At 36.1% G+C, this 17,784-nt stretch overlaps 1 protein-coding gene across 2 annotated transcripts; it reads right to left on the reverse strand.

The window, feature by feature from the left end:
- Positions 1–279: 279 nt before the first annotated feature.
- On the reverse strand, positions 280–12,899 carry LOC127979022 (potassium/sodium hyperpolarization-activated cyclic nucleotide-gated channel 2). Of its 2 annotated transcripts, XM_052584122.1 has the most exons (8): positions 12,477–12,899; positions 11,613–12,225; positions 5,063–5,495; positions 4,260–4,421; positions 3,900–4,118; positions 3,671–3,817; positions 2,028–2,268; positions 280–1,846 (listed from the first exon to the last, which is right to left on the reverse strand). In XM_052584122.1, exons 2-8 carry the CDS (start codon positions 12,122–12,124, stop codon positions 1,626–1,628), a joined length of 1,935 nt encoding a protein of 644 aa, XP_052440082.1. In that variant the 5' UTR covers positions 12,125–12,225; positions 12,477–12,899; the 3' UTR covers positions 280–1,625. The 2 variants fall into 2 exon arrangements, with proteins under 2 accessions (XP_052440082.1, XP_052440081.1); XM_052584121.1 differs by having other exon boundaries at positions 11,613–12,899.
- Positions 12,900–17,784: the final 4,885 nt, after the last annotated feature.

A 17,784-nucleotide genomic window follows, 5' to 3' on the forward strand; every position in this document is an offset into this window, starting at 1 on the left:
GTTAATTATCTTAGCAAAGTTTTATATTCATGAATCAAAAATAATTCATAATAAACCATATCTATATCTATATCTATATCTATATATATTATTCTGTCTTAATATCTATATCTATATATCTATATCTATATCTCTATATATATATATATATTATTCTGTCTTACCTGCATTATATTTGATGTGTACTTGTATGTGATGGAATAAGATAAAATATATAAATATGATCTTAACAGTCAAATTCTTCATAGTTGTATTATTTTGCCCCAAGTATAAATAGTACAAAGTTTACAAACCACTTTATTTGGTATGAAGTGTAACACAATTAAATAAAGAAAATGGTCATTCCCAGGAAATAATAATCACACATTATGCTGGTAAACTGTATGTAGACTCATGCACAGCAACTGTATTCAACAGTTAATAACATACTTTAATAATATAGTGGCATATGAAACACATCAAATCACATTTAAATTAAAAATCTCAGTTGTTTTTCCATAATACTCCTCATCTTTAGAATATCACACATTATGTGGGGTAATATATCCATTTTTATTTCCAACCACAGAGAAGAGTAGAAATGTTACTAAGAAAATATCATTTGAAATGAATATATCGCTTGCTCCCAAGTAAATATTTTCCTCAAAAGCACGTCAAAACAACCTTCTCTCAAAGGGTTATTTTGGTCATAACCGATTATCACAGATAAGTAAGGGCTCAGGCCAAACGGAAATAAGTTTAATCAGCGATTATGTGACTCATATTGTTTAATACTTTAATTTGAAGTTAAGAGGACAATGGGCAGATGTCCCAGCTCATCCGTGCCTTTCAGTTACCAGATATCTTTTCTTATAGTGCATCATTCTTAATTGCTCGATGTTGATCTGGAAAGCAGACAGAATTCAGTATATTATTGTTTTATAAAACAACTTATAGAAAGTATTCTTTTCAACTTTTTTGCATTGGTTACCTCGATTTGATTAGATTTGATTATAATCACTGATACATCCAGAAACCTTCCACCAGCAGCACGATGATAACAAAAGGATGAGTGGATAAGTGCAACACTGTTAAATGCTGGTGGCAGTCTGGAGGTTTTAAAATTAAAGCAATTTCAAAGACATCAGAATTAAAGAGTTAAACACGAGTTGTACTGAGAGTTAACATATTCAAAAGCACCTTGGGAGATATTTTGCTAAATGCAAACTTTACAAGCAATTCCTTGACTAAGCTTAGTAGAAATTTAGAAATAATAAAACCAACTTTTTTTAACATTAGGATATGTGCTTGTGCTATTTTTATTTAAATTGACTGTATATTTAATGTTCTTGTATTATAATATATATTGCTGCATAATTTTTTTTTTTTTTTACCACATATATCAAGGTCCCTGCTAAACTAATGGTTTCTGCCTGAAATGAATTACAAGGATCGCGTATCTCAAGATTATCTACAGGACCTGTATTCTTTATTTTTATGTTCCTATACATTGCTTTATCAAATTAAGAATAAGAAACAACTAGTTTAATCAGATAGATCACACCACACTGCAACTGTACATTAATACACCATGATTTGTTTCTACATTCAGTCATCTTCGTTGAGTCTCCATTCAGTAAAGTTCATCAGTCCCCGTCATCCTCCACGCTCTTGTGTGAATGCACAATACCGTTTCCCTCCCGCTCGTGCTCAAGCCGGTCCACCGCTACGCTCTCAAACGCCCTCCTCATTAATGGGTTCTCCTCTAAGACCTCATTAAAGCTGTCCACGCTGAGCGAATAAAGTCTGCAGTATGTCTCCGCTCTGACGCTGGCTGTACGGCGTCCACGGGTCAGCAGACAGATCTCTAGAAACGAACAAACAAATCAGCTCAAATCAGTTCTGTAGCAACCATATATTGTTGTTCATTGTGCTATTATCTACATTTCTGTATTTAGTTTTGGTCTACTACACAATAGTATCTGTGTACTGTAGGAAGAAGTACACAGATACTATTGTGTACTTTACAGGAAGAAAATCAAACTCACCGCCGAAGTAGCAGCCGTCATTCAGTTTCTTCTCTTTACTGTCATGAGTGATCACACTGACGCAGCCATGCTGGATGAAGTACATCTTACGACCGAGCGTCCCTTCACGGATGATCATATCACCCGGCTGAAAGACCTCGAAGCGCAACTTTGTGAGGAGCACTGTGACAAAGTGAGGATCCGCATTTGCAAAGAGTGGCATGTTAGCCACCAGCCCACGGCAGTTAAAGTTGACAATCTCCTGCAGGTCAAACACACAGCACAGGATGGATTAGGAATACCAGTGTAATCTACCAATCCATCGAGCAGTTTAGTCCCATGTTTAAATTCTAAGTCAGCTAAGAAATGACTTAAGATTAAGGAGTAGATGGATAAGGACTTGTCATATTTAATGGAGACATGCTAAGGCCCTGTTCACACTAGTGTGTTTTCATTTGAAGATTTTTGGAATTAAAACTATCCGTGTTTACGCTGATTTTTTAGCTGTGTTTCAGAAATTATCTCCGTCCTACACTAAATAACGAAAACGCATGTCACATGAGCATCCATGCACACTGGGCATGCGCGTAAAAGTGTAAACAATAAGTTGGTTGCTAGTAACTCGCAGGTTCAATAATGAGCATGATGGCAAGGAAAAGCAAGGACGTCTTTGTGTGGACAGATGATGAGGTGGAACTGTTACTCAAAGTAACTAATGATTACAAGGTGGCTGGAATGTCGATTGGGAGTCATGCCAAAACAAATACAGTGACACACTCGACAGAGACATTATACGGTTACATGGTCATCAAGGATACGCAACCCTGGAGTTTTCGAACTCTGCTTTCAGCAGCATTTTCAAAAACATGGAAAACGCCGGAGTAGTGTAAATGATAGGCATAACAGTTATGCATTTTAAAACAAAAACACACTAGTGTAAACAGGGCCTAAGACATAACAAAAAGAAATGTTTTTGAGAAATAAAACCTTTTTGTAACTTTTATTACACTAACCCAATATGATTTACTAGGGATGATTTTAGATCAACTACTTTACCTACCTCTTTGTCGTGCCAATTAATTTTATTGTATTGTAATACTTTCAATATTTTTTTCCAAATATATATTTGCTGAATATATAATGCGATAAATGCATGCGATAAATAATTTTAAATAAATATTTACTATATGCATTTATATAAATTAGGGCTTGCATAATTGATCATTTCAGTCAAAAAAGTAGTCTGGACAAATGTTTACTTTATGTAAATAATACTTATAATACTATAATACTAATAATACTAACTTAATTCTGCTAATTTTCACATTTATTTTAGTATATCCATCATTTTGGGAGATAAAATGCAAGACTGAAAACCATTTAAACTAAAGCTCATAAATGTACCTATTTTAAACAGGACTTTCAAATAATCAAATGATAGATAGTATATATATATTTATTTATTTATTTTTGCTATTATTAAATGAAATATGAATTTATTAATTGTCCAAACAGACAAAAAAACAGGCATTTTGTGACTGACCATTCCCTACTGTAAATGTCAACCTATATCAAAATGATTTAATCAAATAAGAAAAGTCATTTCTGAGGTGAAGCAAGTTATCTGACCAAAACATGAGAGAAAGAACAAATATAGGAGAAACCTCTTTTAGTGGGTCATTGAGTTCTTCGAGGATATTTTCCTCGTCAAATATCTTGCCCTGGAAGCGGTGCTCATAATAATCGTGGATCCTCTGCCTCATGTCAGCCGGCAGCTTGTGAAAGGACATGTACTGTTCCACCTGTTTGTACTGTAACAAGCCAAACAACAAAACTGTTGACAAAAGGGAAAGAAAGCAATGTCTCATAAATGCTTTACTGAGCAATAAGTACCTTCTCTTGATACTGCCGATGGGAAGAATCCAAGGACTGGATCAGGTTGGTGGCATTCCCCAAGAACATGGCATAGCAGGTGGCCCCAATGATCATGCTGATCATCGTGAGCCAGACGTCAGTTGGTCCCTCAGGTGCCTGAGCACCGTACCCAATACACAGCATATGGCTCATGGACATAAAAAGGGCATAGGAGTATTGGACATCCCAAGTGGAATTCTGACAGAGAAAGACATATAGCAAATTTAAAGCAAAGTATGAATGTTTAACATTTTCTTTAGGTAGCAGAAGTACTTCTGTTTGTTTACAAACTAGTTAACAAACAAAAAACACTACACTTCCCAAGATCCTCAAACATACCACCATGTTGTTTTTGGCGACCCAGCAGTTTGGCGGGAAATCTTGCAACATGGGCACCATGAACTGCATGCAGCCATCCCAGTGACACAGCAGCAGCATCATTCCAATCAGATTCACTATGCGAACTACTGCGCTTGCAAGGTCATAGGTCATATGGAAGATCTGCAAAAAAATTTAAAAAGATGGTTGTGATTGTGAGGGTGCAGTCTTGTTTACTGTTTGGCGAATTTTGACAGGTGAAATCCAGTCATTTCACTTGATTTGATATTCGTTTCAACTTTACAATCTCAACAGCCAATGTTTGAAATGGTTTGGTAGCATTATAGGACATTGTAACGGAGTATATGAACCCCGTCTGTTGAAAGCTCTGAATTCATCAAAAATGTCTTAATTTAACAAGGATCTTACGGGTTTGGAACAACATGAGGGTGACACAGAACCTTCATTTTTGGGTGAACTATCCCTTTAAAATTAATCTTGAGATTTGTTAAAGATTACATTTAACAGTGTTAAATAATTATTAGAGATTTTAAACATTAACTTTGATTGAGTGTTATATTATTGGCAAAGGTAATGTAAATGTAAAAACACTAAAAACTCATTGAACTCCTCCAGTATATTAACATCAAACGAGGACGAGGAGGGACTGAGACTGTGCATTTTCCATTCTAAAAATCACTGTCATAGTGCATTTTAATGCTTTCCTCAGACAAAAATAACATTTTCTGCAACTATATTTAATTCTTTGCTATTCTACTCTCGATTTCCTCTAACCTTTTCTCTTCCTGTCCTGTTGTGCTCACCTCTTCCCACTGATGAATGTAACGTATAAGCCTGGACAAGCGCAGCAATCTGAGCAGACTGAGGATCTTGGTGAAGCGTACGATGCGCAAAGCCCTGGCGGTGCGGTACACCTCTGCCGACTCAAGTCGCGCCTCTAGATCCACCACCAGGAAGATGTAGTCCACTGGAATAGAGGAGATGAAATCCACCAGAAACCAGCCTCGCAGGTAACGCCGACTGATCACTTGCGGGTCCAGGATGATTTGGGAGTTATCACCTTCCATAATGCCGGTACGAAAGTTGAGGACGAGGTCAACCAGGAAGAGAGTGTCAGAGGCCACGTTGAAGGTGATCCACGGAAGCGTATTCTGGTCCTCGAAGAAGGTGATGCCCCAGGGCAGAATGACGAGGTTACCCATCATCAGGCACAGCATCACAAAGTCCCAATAGAACCTGTGTGTGAAGATGCATGATGTAAGGAACAGAGGAAAAGTACACTGACTGACAGACAAACAAAATAGTTGACATGTATCAGTCTGAAAAGGGTTATAAAGCCATTTCTAAGGCTTTGGGACCACTCCAGCCACTCATTGTCAGAGCAATTATCCACAAATGGAGAAAGCTTGGAACAATGGTGGAACAATTCTCCAAGAGCACAAAGACGACTCATCCAAGAGGTCATAAAAGAACCCCCCCCCCCCCAAAAAAAAACATCTAAAGAACTGCAGGCTAAAGAACATCTGGCGTAAAACCAACACAGCATTTCATAAAAAGAACATCATACCAACAGTCAAACATGGTGGTGGTAGTGTGGTGGTCTGGGGTTGCTTGATGACTTGCTATAATTGATGGAACAATGAATTCTGCTCTATTTCAGAAAATCCTGAAGGAGAACATCCAGCCATCAGTTTGTGACCTCAAGCTCAAGCACACTTGGGTTATGCAGCAGGACTATGATCCCCAACACAACAGCAAGTCCACCTCAAGAATGGCTCAAGAAAAACTAAATGAAGGTTTTGGAGTAGCCAAGTCAAAGTCAGGGCTTCAGTCCGATTGAGATGCTGTGGCATGACCTTAAAAAAATCCATTCATGCTCAAAAACGTTGTGGGAAGTCGTGGGTTGTGGGTTCGAGTCTCTGGCTGGAAATACCATGATTTAGGTGCCCTTGAGCAAGGCACCGAACCCCCAACTGCTCCCCGGGCACCGCAGCATAAATGGCTGCCCACTGCTCTGTATTTACTCGGGTTATCTTTGTGTTATATTCAAATTTGTCTGATGATCTTAATCTTTTCAGTGTGACAAAAAAAACATTTTTAAATACCAGGGAGGGGCTAAAACCTTTTCAGGGCACTGTGTGTGTGTGTGTATATATATATATAAATTAATAATATGGAAATATAAGAAAATTAATATCAGTCACTCATTCATCTGTAATTCATCCGAACACTAATATTTTTTTTTTTACTTTAACTTAAACATTTTATTTATCTTTAAATATTTATTTATATTATTTTTATATACCTCTAAATCAAATAACACAGGTTACAAAAAAATGTGGAGAAAACTTCAATGCAGTATTTCCTTCAAAGATCCAGGCTGATAACCTAAAGGTCAGCGGTTTGAACCCGTCTTTCAGGGTGCTATAGGGTGACTGTCCTTGTAACTTAATAAGGCGTCTACCTATGGCGATATCACGTGTTTCGTGGAAATAAATTCAACCAGCCCCAGACGTTTGCCGATAAATAAAAGATTTTCTGAGAAACAAATATGTGACTCTGTAAAGCACACCTGGCAATCTATTACACATGAATTCATAATGGACATACATTTTGATTCAAAAGTTCAAGCACATTAATTAGTATCAATAAGTATCTATGACCTTGAGTAAACAGGTTAATTACGTCAATTACATGTGTTGCAAAACATTCCTCTCCATGTTAATTACTAAAGTGGTAATGGAGAGTCGTAAACGTACTGTACAGTATGCGACTGTTTAAACTGGATATGCAGCCTTTTACGCACTAACGTACATGTGCGCAGTGGTTTGAAGTTTCCATCTGTGCTCATATTTTCCAAAGCAGCGTCAGTCACCTGGAAGGAATGGGTATTTTGAATAAACTTTCTTATGATATATATCATATGGTTGGCATTTGATGTAAGAATGAATGCAAGAGGTTGTATTATCAGTATCAGACATTTCCAGTGATGACACAAATGACCTGAGCTCTAGGTAAATTTGAATACTTTAAGATGAAAGTTACAAACTCTATGATATTTCTTGTCACAACCCTAGTAAAAAATATTTATACCAAAATATATTTGAAATACATTCAATTCATGCTAAGCATACTACAAATACCTTTACATATTCATGTACTCAATATCACTAAACTGTGATATTAAAACACATCTAGGCTTAATATTAAGAAATGTGCATTATGCACAAGTAGTACTCCAAACAAAGTTTCATTATAAGTGTGTAATTGTATAAATGTCAGTAAATATGTTAAACTGTACTTTGTATGAAATAAACGTATTTTAAATATATTACTTTTTTTTACTAGGGAATCTGTTGCTAAAATCTACTGACAGTCTTGTGAATGGATAATAAAATACAAATTCTGTGAATGATTAATTAAATGTAATTTCAATCATCTTAACCATCAGCCATCCTCATATACTCAAATCAGCTGACCACTCATAATCTAAATAAAAAGTATTGGTGGTGATTCAAGTTGATTCTTTTTACCTTCATCATAATTTCTGTTACATTTTTTTTAAAGAAGAAATTCTGAACAAACTTACAATAATAATTGTTATAATAATTTCTTTGTAAATGATTTTACTAAATTTAAATTATACTCCATTATGTGCTTCATCATGTTTTCTATGAGAAACAAACAGTACATTGAACAGTGCTGTTATTGTTAACTAAAACTAAAAACTAATCTGTTTACTGAAAATAAAACACACACAAAAATTACTGTGTTAAATTAGTAAGCAAGGCAAAATGTATAGTGTTTGGTTTTAAGTTGAAGTACTAAAATTATTTAAACTGAAATTTCCCCCTGTTAAAAAAGTATAGAAATGTAAGTAAAAAAAAAAAGTGTTTAATGTTATCTGGAGTTAAAGTAATTAAGAGCCGTGTTACCAGCACCTGGCCAGGAAATGTAAGAATCAACTGATCTGTGTTGATAAAATGGTAACAGAAACTGGCTCATGGGTTTGTTTTACTGCATCTAAAAAAAGGACTCTGACACATTAAACACTATGGTAAAATAAGACATAAAATTGGTGATTCTATTGCCCAAAATTAATTAAAGATTGAAAAATGTTGGTTTTTAAACGTATTTTTCACTTTGAAACAGGTTTTGAGATTTTGAGTTCCTCTTACCCATCATGCCTTGCGTTCTAAAAGCGCAATCCGTTTATCCCTTTACATTCTGCTGCTTTCTCTGTGCACGTGTTTCAGACAAAAGCATCAACCTGACGCTCTGTAACCAAAGTGGGTCCTTCCAGCCCATCCACGGACGCTGATACCCTTTCCAACCAGTAACTCTAGAAGGGAAAGCACTGTAACTGACCTGTGCTGCATTGTGCTGTTTACTGTGCTGATTGAGAGGTCTGTGCTTTAAAGACCTGATTTGTGGCGTTAAGTGCTTGTTGACATTGTATGATTATTGAAAGCAATTTTTTTTTAAATGACCTTTAATTGCAAGGTTTTTTCTTACAGTCACTATACATTTATTTTTTATTAATATTTTTACACTGAAGAAAGGGGCACTTGCTTTTTGAAATAAGTCACTCACTTAATGCTAGGCCCATATAAAATTCTGCTTCCAGATGCCTCCTTCAATGCAAATCCAGGAGTTTTGTCACCTGTTTTATTTTATCAGGAAAAAATCTTAAGTCCGGTGACTACAATTAACATGATCACACCATTCTTCAACATGTTACACAATCTGAGCACCGAAACATAACACTTACTCTTCACCTTAAGTACGTGCAAGACTAATAGTGAAGCACCACTAATAATTGTTAAAAGTACTAAATACTTTACATTACACTCTAAATGTAAAAAAAAGCACTCAAATAGATAAAAATGATTTATGTATATAAAGTAAATATTTTAGCTGAAATTTCATGTCATGTCAAGTTGATGATTTAAGGTCTGTATCAAGATCATAAAAAGTTATATGCAAAGAATTATAAAAATGTACATTTAAATTTTTCACAATTATGCGCTTCATTTTATGTTTACAATTTATATAGAGCAGTATTGTAATTATTAACTGAAACTAAAACAAAAACATTAAAGAGGTCAAATGATGCTGCTAAAAAGAACATTATTTTGTGTATTTGGTGTAATGCAGGGGTAGGCAAGTTCGGTCCTAGAGAGCCGCAGTCCTGCACAGTTCAGCTCCAACCCTGAAAAAAAAACCCTCACCTGCCTGTACCTTAGTAATCCTGAATGGTTTGATGAACCTAGTTCAGGTGTGTTTGATTAGGGTTGAAGCTGAACTCTGAAGGTCTGCGGCTCTCTAGGACCAAACTTGCCTACCCCTGGTGTAATACAATGTGTTTATGCTGTTTAAAGTAAAAAAAAAGCAAAAACATTATTTTCCATATAATGCACATTATTGTTTCTCCTCTATGCCCCGCCTTCTGAAACAAACACATTTTTACAAAATTCATCCATCTGTAAAAGCGAGATGTGCTCTGATTGGCCAGCTATCCAATGCGCCGTGATTGGCTGATTGCCTCAAGCATGTGACAGAAATGTTGTGCCCCTTAACATATGCCATATCTCAGGCCAGGAGCACGAGACTCAGTCCAGGATCTCTGCTCGTGCACATCCCATCATCGGTTCTCTTTTAGCAGTTCAGTCAATGTACTGTTAGACTCGGGATATTGGTTTATTTTGCATCAGAGGCAGCGTAAGGCCCATTTATAAACTGAATAACTTAAGTAATTTGAGGATTAGTGTGTACTGGAGATGTGAACTGTTTCAAACGATTCAGTTCAAATTGGTGAACTGGTTCAACCGGTTCACTAAGAAGATCAGGTTAAATAGAAAGATTAGTTCGCGATCCGGACATCACTAGATGAGACAAAACCAATAAAACCCATTACAAATTAGGCATTAGTTGCATCCAGTTGGGACATAATTACTGATTATAAAGACGTATACTTTATTTTTAAGAGTTGTGTTGCGTATCGCGCTGCTTAAACATAAAACCACATCTGCATTTGTGATCTGAGAAACAACAAACAAGCCTACTCTACACTGCTCAAAATTCGCTTTTGAATCATAAATGGCAAATTATTTAAATATTAATAATGTATTAATAATATACTTACCGGCTATGAATAAGAAGCACCAGACTGTCCTTGCAACATTTGAACTGCCCCACTTTATATAAACAGCAGTTGTCCCACAGATGTACTGCAGGCTACTGGTTGAGGAAATAGTTCTCATCCTCCATTAAATGTGCTGCACACGTCTGAATGTTTGGGTTGGACTGTTCTGGAACAGTTGAATACAACTTAACCACTGATTTCTAGTCATGTCCTCTTTTGGTAGGCCAAACAAGTAGTTTTGCTTTCACAATGAAACACAGCATCTCCGACATGGTGACGGTAGCAACAGAGAGAATAAAAGTTGCACCTTCTTTCTTTGTGTGAACATTTTGGCAGCGTTATTCAGATTTTCTCACATAGTTATATAGATGTGAGGCGTTTTAGAATGAGCCATTTTAGGAGGGCGTGGTTGACTCTTAACTTTTATAAAGAATATCTCTTTGGATTTGAGACTTTAGTCTTTGAACTTCACAGATCTTCTTTATGCACCAAGAGCTTACTTAAATGAAACTTAAAAAGAAAGATATGAAGATATAAAAGATATATATTTTTAGTAACTCATTTTCATTTTAGTTTAAGTTGAAAAACTAAAATTACTTAAACTAAACAAACATTTTATATTAAAAAACTATTGAAAATTGACAAAAAAGAAAATTGAAAACAAATATTACATGTACTGAAATAACAGAACAAAGTGTAACATGGAAACTCATAAGGCTCAAAAAAAAAATCTTAAATATCTTAAAGAGCCACACGGCACCTCCAACAGTTGATACACAAGACAGGGTAACAATCAACTGATCATTTTAACAAATTCGTCCTGACACCACAAGATAACAAGCTACTAAAGGTAACAGCTGAATAAACAGCAGCTGGGCAAAAAAAAATAAAAAAATAGCAAACATAATTATGCACACCCCATGCATGCTGGGGAGAGGGTGAATGGGTCAGAACCGCAAACCCATTTCTTCAGTAGCCTTCTTGACCTGAACAATTCAAAAATTACTCTTGCTTTTATTGCTGGTTTGACTTAAAAACTCAGCAGATTAAAAACAGCATACATTTTGTTACTGTACTACCGCAATCAAGAACATTTGGTTATTTACTTGGTAAGACTAATTGTTAGCCTCTACTGTGGCATTCACAACAACTCTACCCTTGTTTGACTTTCTGCCAAGTCATATTTCCCTTTCCCCTGCGTCACTCACCTGAAGTCACTGTATGGATGTATAATCCAAACCCCAAATGACTTGATCCGTTCCTGCTCGGCTGCAACACCCTTCGCACTCCCAAACATTCGCAGAGAAAACTTGTTGACCCCTGGCTGCAGAATGGCGCTGAACTGTCTCTGGAGAAATGTGGACTGGTCAGCGAAGACCCTTTCCTCTGATTCGGATGCCGGAGGGGCTCCAGCAGGCCCTGTTGACTCTGCCATGGCTTTTTCGGGGCAAGGCGGAGTAGATGTGGTCACAGTGGTGGTTGCTGTTGTGCCATCTAACCCTGTGGTCACCTCAAGGGATTTTGAGGTGGGACTGGCTCCTGAGTCTGTGCGTTCCTGGTGGTTCACAACAGATAGCAGTCTTCGGCTCACGTCCTCCCCAGCTCGCTCTCCTCGCAGTAAAGTCCTCGAAGAAGAACGCCAGTTTGTTAGGGAGAAGCTTCCTCTGGAGTGGAGCTTCGAGTCACCATTTGAAGCCGGAGGCTCTCCATCACCATCCATAATTCAGATCTGATGTTAATGCAGGTTCAGGTTGATGACTACTTTGGCAGGTGGAGTCTCAAGAAGACATTGAAGACATGATGCTTTCCAAATCCAGAATCCTTTTGTATTTTGGAAACAAAGATTTGTAGCTATACAAAACCTCAGGTTTTCAATACGAATTGATTTAAATGTGATTTTAACACTTCTTTCAGATGAATGTATTAGTTAACTTGTCTTTAAACACTCATAAAGCAAACTTAACTTTCTTTTTAAACTCTTTCTTGAGTATTAACATAAAGCATTAGGTCTCAACTAGCTATTTTCATAAAAGCCCAAACATGTTACTGTATTTAGCCTACTGTACATTTACCAGTACGTTACAAACGGACTCCCAAAACATCCGAGGAGAATCCAGACGTCTCTCTCTGCGTTAATTCATACGCCCTTGTAAAGCTCCTCCGGGAATAAGTGCATTTATTGTCAATATTATTTGCCGGTATCCACTTTCCACACATTTACCATCTCGCTCGCGCGCGGGCAAGTTCTCCTCAGAATAAGCGCGCGTTTTCTCGTCCTCAAATCACGCGGCAGTTATTACATAAAGAACGGGATGAATCCCGCAGAGGTTTGAGTATAATCGGCTTCTTGATGGCAGGCGCTGTCTTTATCTCCCTCTCTGCTGACACCTGCGTGTTATCTGTTCAACAAGCTGTCGGGATGAACAGGTAAGGGAGAGAGCGTCACACCTCAGCGGCCCGGCTGGGGAGGAAATGGGCGGGGCCAGCCTGTGCTAGAGGACACGGAGTACGCTGGAGGCTCACAGGTGTATTTACCTGAGGCTGCTGGGAGCTTTAGAAATACACTCTGCCTGTATGCAAATTGTTTTTAAAATGTAGTAGGCCGATTTGTTTTTTGTTTTTAAATTTTGTTTTCTAGTTGTACATTAATTTAATAATGTAGTATGCATTTATGTATGTATAAATATATTCATTTAAAATATATCATATAATTTAAACAGTTTTTTTAAATAAGATTTTGTATTACTATTTAAAAATGTAGTAGGCTATGTATGAGTGTATTTATAATACACAATGTTTTATTTTATTTTTAATTTAATTGATTTATGTATTTATTTAAAACATATTATACTTTTTGTAAAAAAAAAATATATATATTGGTGGTTTTTGTTGGTTTCCAAAATGTAATTCAAAACCCTCCTAGAAAATAATAATAATAATTTTGTGAAATCTATCATCCAAATTAAATTTGAATATAGGCTACTGCTAGTTGTTGGGACATTAAAAGGAAATTACAAATTTATTCAGACCAGACAATTTTTCCATGAATGTCAGGTCAGAGCACATTTTTACTGGGGTAAGTTGTCACGTATTGTTGTAAATTAATTAACTGTCATTTTTACTGTACATTCACCCCAAACAATGGTTGGATATTCTTGGGATGTTAACTTTTCCATTCTTGTTTCATTAATTATTTTACTGTTTTGCTAAAAGCTATAGCCCGCCTATTTAAATATAAGATTTCATATAGGTTTCTCAAATCAGTGTCAAACTGCAGGTTCCAGTTGTGATAAGTTGTGGTAAATGAGCCGTACCTCACTTAATGGGCAAAAATGGTGTAAATCTTTTTTGTAGCCAAGAGTTTAAAGTATTAGGCTATACAAAAATATAACATAATAAGTGTGACAACTATAGTAGCATTGTTAATTCTTGCACAGTGTAGTGCAGGCCAATTGTTGCTCACATCAGGCCACTGGTAAATTCAGTGACTCAGTCGTATAGTATCTTGTTTCGACAACTGTCAATCCTTTAAAGTGCTGAGTATCTTGTTCCTGAGTCTGAGCATAAGTGAGATGCTTTACCTTTGGCAAACAAGAGGAAATAATTAAAGACACGGCCTTTGCTGTATACACACACACAGGCTTTCTACAAAGAGATGGGGAACACGGCCAAATGTGCTGGCTCATGTTCTGCAATGTTGTACTGTGTATCCACTAATTGAATTGTCCTAAATACAGCTCCAGGGTCTGTTTGACCAACACAGTTTTGTTCAGTGTTCATATAGGTAACTGTAAAAATGTAACAAAATTCTGGTAAATTTATCTGCAAAATGATCGAATGTTGATCATTTTATTGGAAAATTTTAATGCAAAAGAAAGCCAGAATCATAACTGGTTTAGTTGTGTACCAGTTGAGATCTGAGAAACTGATTTGAGTTCAGTTGTTACTGTAAATCCTCAGTGAACTTGAGTGTTCAAAATAAAAATATAAGAGGTACAGAAACATGGAGACAATAAATATAAACCACACACACTGTACAATGAGTCTGAGACCACCAGTGAAAACTCTTCTAATTTTTTTTTTTTTAGATATTAGTTAGGTGCTTAAAGGGAAGAATATAAAATATGTATTAATTATGAATTAATTTCTTTGTTTTGTATAAATATTTTTTATAGCTACTAAAGACTTTTTAATTATATTATTATTATTGTATTATATTTTAAACACTGATTTTCACTGAGGTCTCATGACTTATCATAATCATGATATCTTATCATGATACAGCATAATCAGATTATAGGACATTTCTGGAATTGATAATTTATCAGGAGCGCTCTTGATGAAATTCCACTTGTGTCCCATCATTAGAGTCATTTGAATTGGTTTTCTTGGTCACATGACTTTACACGGATCTGCATTTGAGACTTGTGCTCCATTCATACTGAGACTGAGTCCTTGGAAGGCGCCAAAAAGAGAGTTGTCACTTTTGGTGGGGGTCTTCCTTTTTATGTTTGCGCTGTGTACAGGTGCCTGGAAAACGTACATACAGGCTACTATAAGTTAACCACTGTATTCTGTCGTTTCAGCAAATATAATTTTTAAGTGAACACAAACGTACCTTCGTGAAGCGGTGTGGGCTTCTGTAATGTGCCCTCATTGCGGTTCTTTCTGCGTTCTTTTGCGCAAATTTGACTTGCCTCAGTTTCCTGCTCGGACAGAATATAAACAATTACTTTTTAATTTAAGCCATAAAGATTGATTAATAAGTGTCCAATAATTTTATAAACTTGTTTCTTGTACCTTTCCCTGTGCAACTCCGCTTGGTAAGTCCTCAACCAGGATGAGTCGTGTGCTGTCTGACCGTAGCAGCAGGGGGCGCTCTTCCGGCGGACGCTTTTGCCTTTCCGGCTAAATCCATCCTTATCCCCGGTCATGCAGCCGGTCAGCTGTCGGAAAGGGGCACCCAGGGATTTCTTCACCACTGCATCCATCTCTCCTTTAGCGTGTCTTAATGAACTTGAGTCTTTCCCAAACAAAGTGATACTGAAGTTCAAGATTGTAAAGAAGTGTATTTCAGCTACTCCAGTTTCATACCACACCTAGAAAACCTATAAAAATAAAGAAAGAAAGAAAGAAATCAGACCAATCAATTTATAGCAAACAAAAATGCAAAAAAAGGAAAAATACTTTTTATGTTTACGCATACATCTTTATATCTTCTATGTATGAAGATTACATTTAAAAAAAAAAAAAAATCTAAATAAACAATTTGAATTTCAAACAATATGTTCAATAATTTACAATATTACTCTTTTTATCGTATTTAATAATAAATGCAGTATCACTGAGCATAAGAGACTTCATTTAGAAACATTTTACCAACCATATCTATAGCCTGCTGTATTCATTGTGTAAATATGCTATTTAGATTTAATAATCACATCTACTCATATCACGTGTCTACTAATGTACAAATAAATAAATGCATCCTTAGGTCGAATAAACTTAATTAATTAATAGCCTACAATAAATAATAGCCTATTAACTTAACTTCTTATATTAATTAATTCAGGTAATCAATTAATAGTAAAAGTATTAAGTAACATAGATAATTAAAGTAAAATAATATAACATTATTACATTTGATAATCACTCATAAAAAGCACTTATTATGTGTATTGTAAGTATATTAGTAGATAAAATAATCTTAAGTTCTTCATTTAGCATAAAGGCCTGACATACCTGATATTTGCTGAAACTCTTCGGATGCATATGATTTGATCCAAGGAACCTGACGCCAAACTCAGGCGCTCTCTCTGCCTATCTTCCCAGCAGCAGTCTGGATGAGCTCTATGTTTTTAAAGCCTGCTCCCTCCCTGCATCTGTCCCAGCTAATTCCCAAGTGACGTAATTGTTTATAATCACATTAGTGATGGCAGACATTTCACAGTCATGATGTTGCCAATATCAGTTTAATCACAACTATGTGTAACAATCAATATTTTAGGATGGTGAAGCTGACCAACTATTTCCTTGAAACTTACAGCAATTTAAAAGCGTTGAAGAGAAACACCTGTTGTATATGATTATTGATCTTAACAGATTAAGGGTAAGATCTTTCCTGCCAACAGATGGGAAGGTAGGAGGGAAAGCAGACGGAGGAGCTTACAGACAACATCAGATGAACATGTGAATGAAGTCAGCGTTGAAAGAATGACATTTTTAACATCAACAGCTGGTACACTACTCAGCCTATTCAACCTGTTTCTAGTTCACAGTTTGACCATACAACATTTTTCAGAATTAAATTATTAGTATATTATTTATCTACGATGTAAGGGTGGTTTGCCTACAGTGGTTCAGGCTGTAGGATTGCTGAAGGACTAAAGAAACATTATCAGCACGATGTTATAAAACTGTACATTCCTAGTCTATTACCACCTATTATTTAATAACAATATTTTGTTATGTTTTACTTGAATTTGGTTACAAAATAGATGAAGAATGGTAAAACATATAGTTAACTGTACCCAACATGCATGTAAAATATTACCTGAGAAAGAAAGAGAGAGGGGGAGATAGAGAGAGAGCTCCAAGCAAGGAAAGAGTCAGCAAAGAAAAGCCAGAAGAGAGAAAAAGCCTAGAGCAACATATTACAGTCTTCTTTTATCCCTTCCTTGTGACTGAAACCCAAATGTGGTTGTGCTTGTATTGTAGAAGAGCTTTACTGTGGTTGTCTACACACTAAGCTGTGCTCTTTAAATCTTTTGGCAATGAAAAAGAAAAAAGAGGACCAAAAACAAATACATCTCTGGATCCTTTCATTCTTCCTTCGTTCATAATATTTTAGACTTGACGTGTTTTTATGTTTTATACTTTCACATATTTCTAGAATCCCTACCTCTTTATAATTGGTTTTAAGGAATGATGAATGTTTGCTGAAGATTTACCTTAAGGCCATCCGAGATGTAGACGAGTTACAGTAATTTATTCATAGGAACATATTTGGAGAATTTTAGCATTACAGCACTTGCTTACAAGTGGATCCTCTGCAGTGAATGGGTGCCGTCAGAATGAGCTGAAAAAAAAAAACTGCTGATAAAACAGCATGAGAATCCGCATGACTCAGTTCATCAGGTGAAGAGAAATCCATCATTTAGGGGTTTTAACTTTTTGGACAAAAAAAAATGAACCCTTAATCCGAAACAAAGTGGAAAAAGGGAATTCACCGTTGTCCTCTCACATCAAAGTCCACCAACAGATTTGTACAGAACGGTTTAGTTGTTTATTTATTTGTAAAGCGTTATTGATCTGTTCATATTCATCTCCTAATTCAGAGAGAATTATGCTGATGAAACAGTGACTGTTTCAAACACAGAT

The sequence above is a fragment of the Carassius gibelio genome, chromosome B19 (assembly GCF_023724105.1).
Source record: "Carassius gibelio isolate Cgi1373 ecotype wild population from Czech Republic chromosome B19, carGib1.2-hapl.c, whole genome shotgun sequence".
NCBI classification, from domain to species: domain Eukaryota; kingdom Metazoa; phylum Chordata; class Actinopteri; order Cypriniformes; family Cyprinidae; genus Carassius; species Carassius gibelio.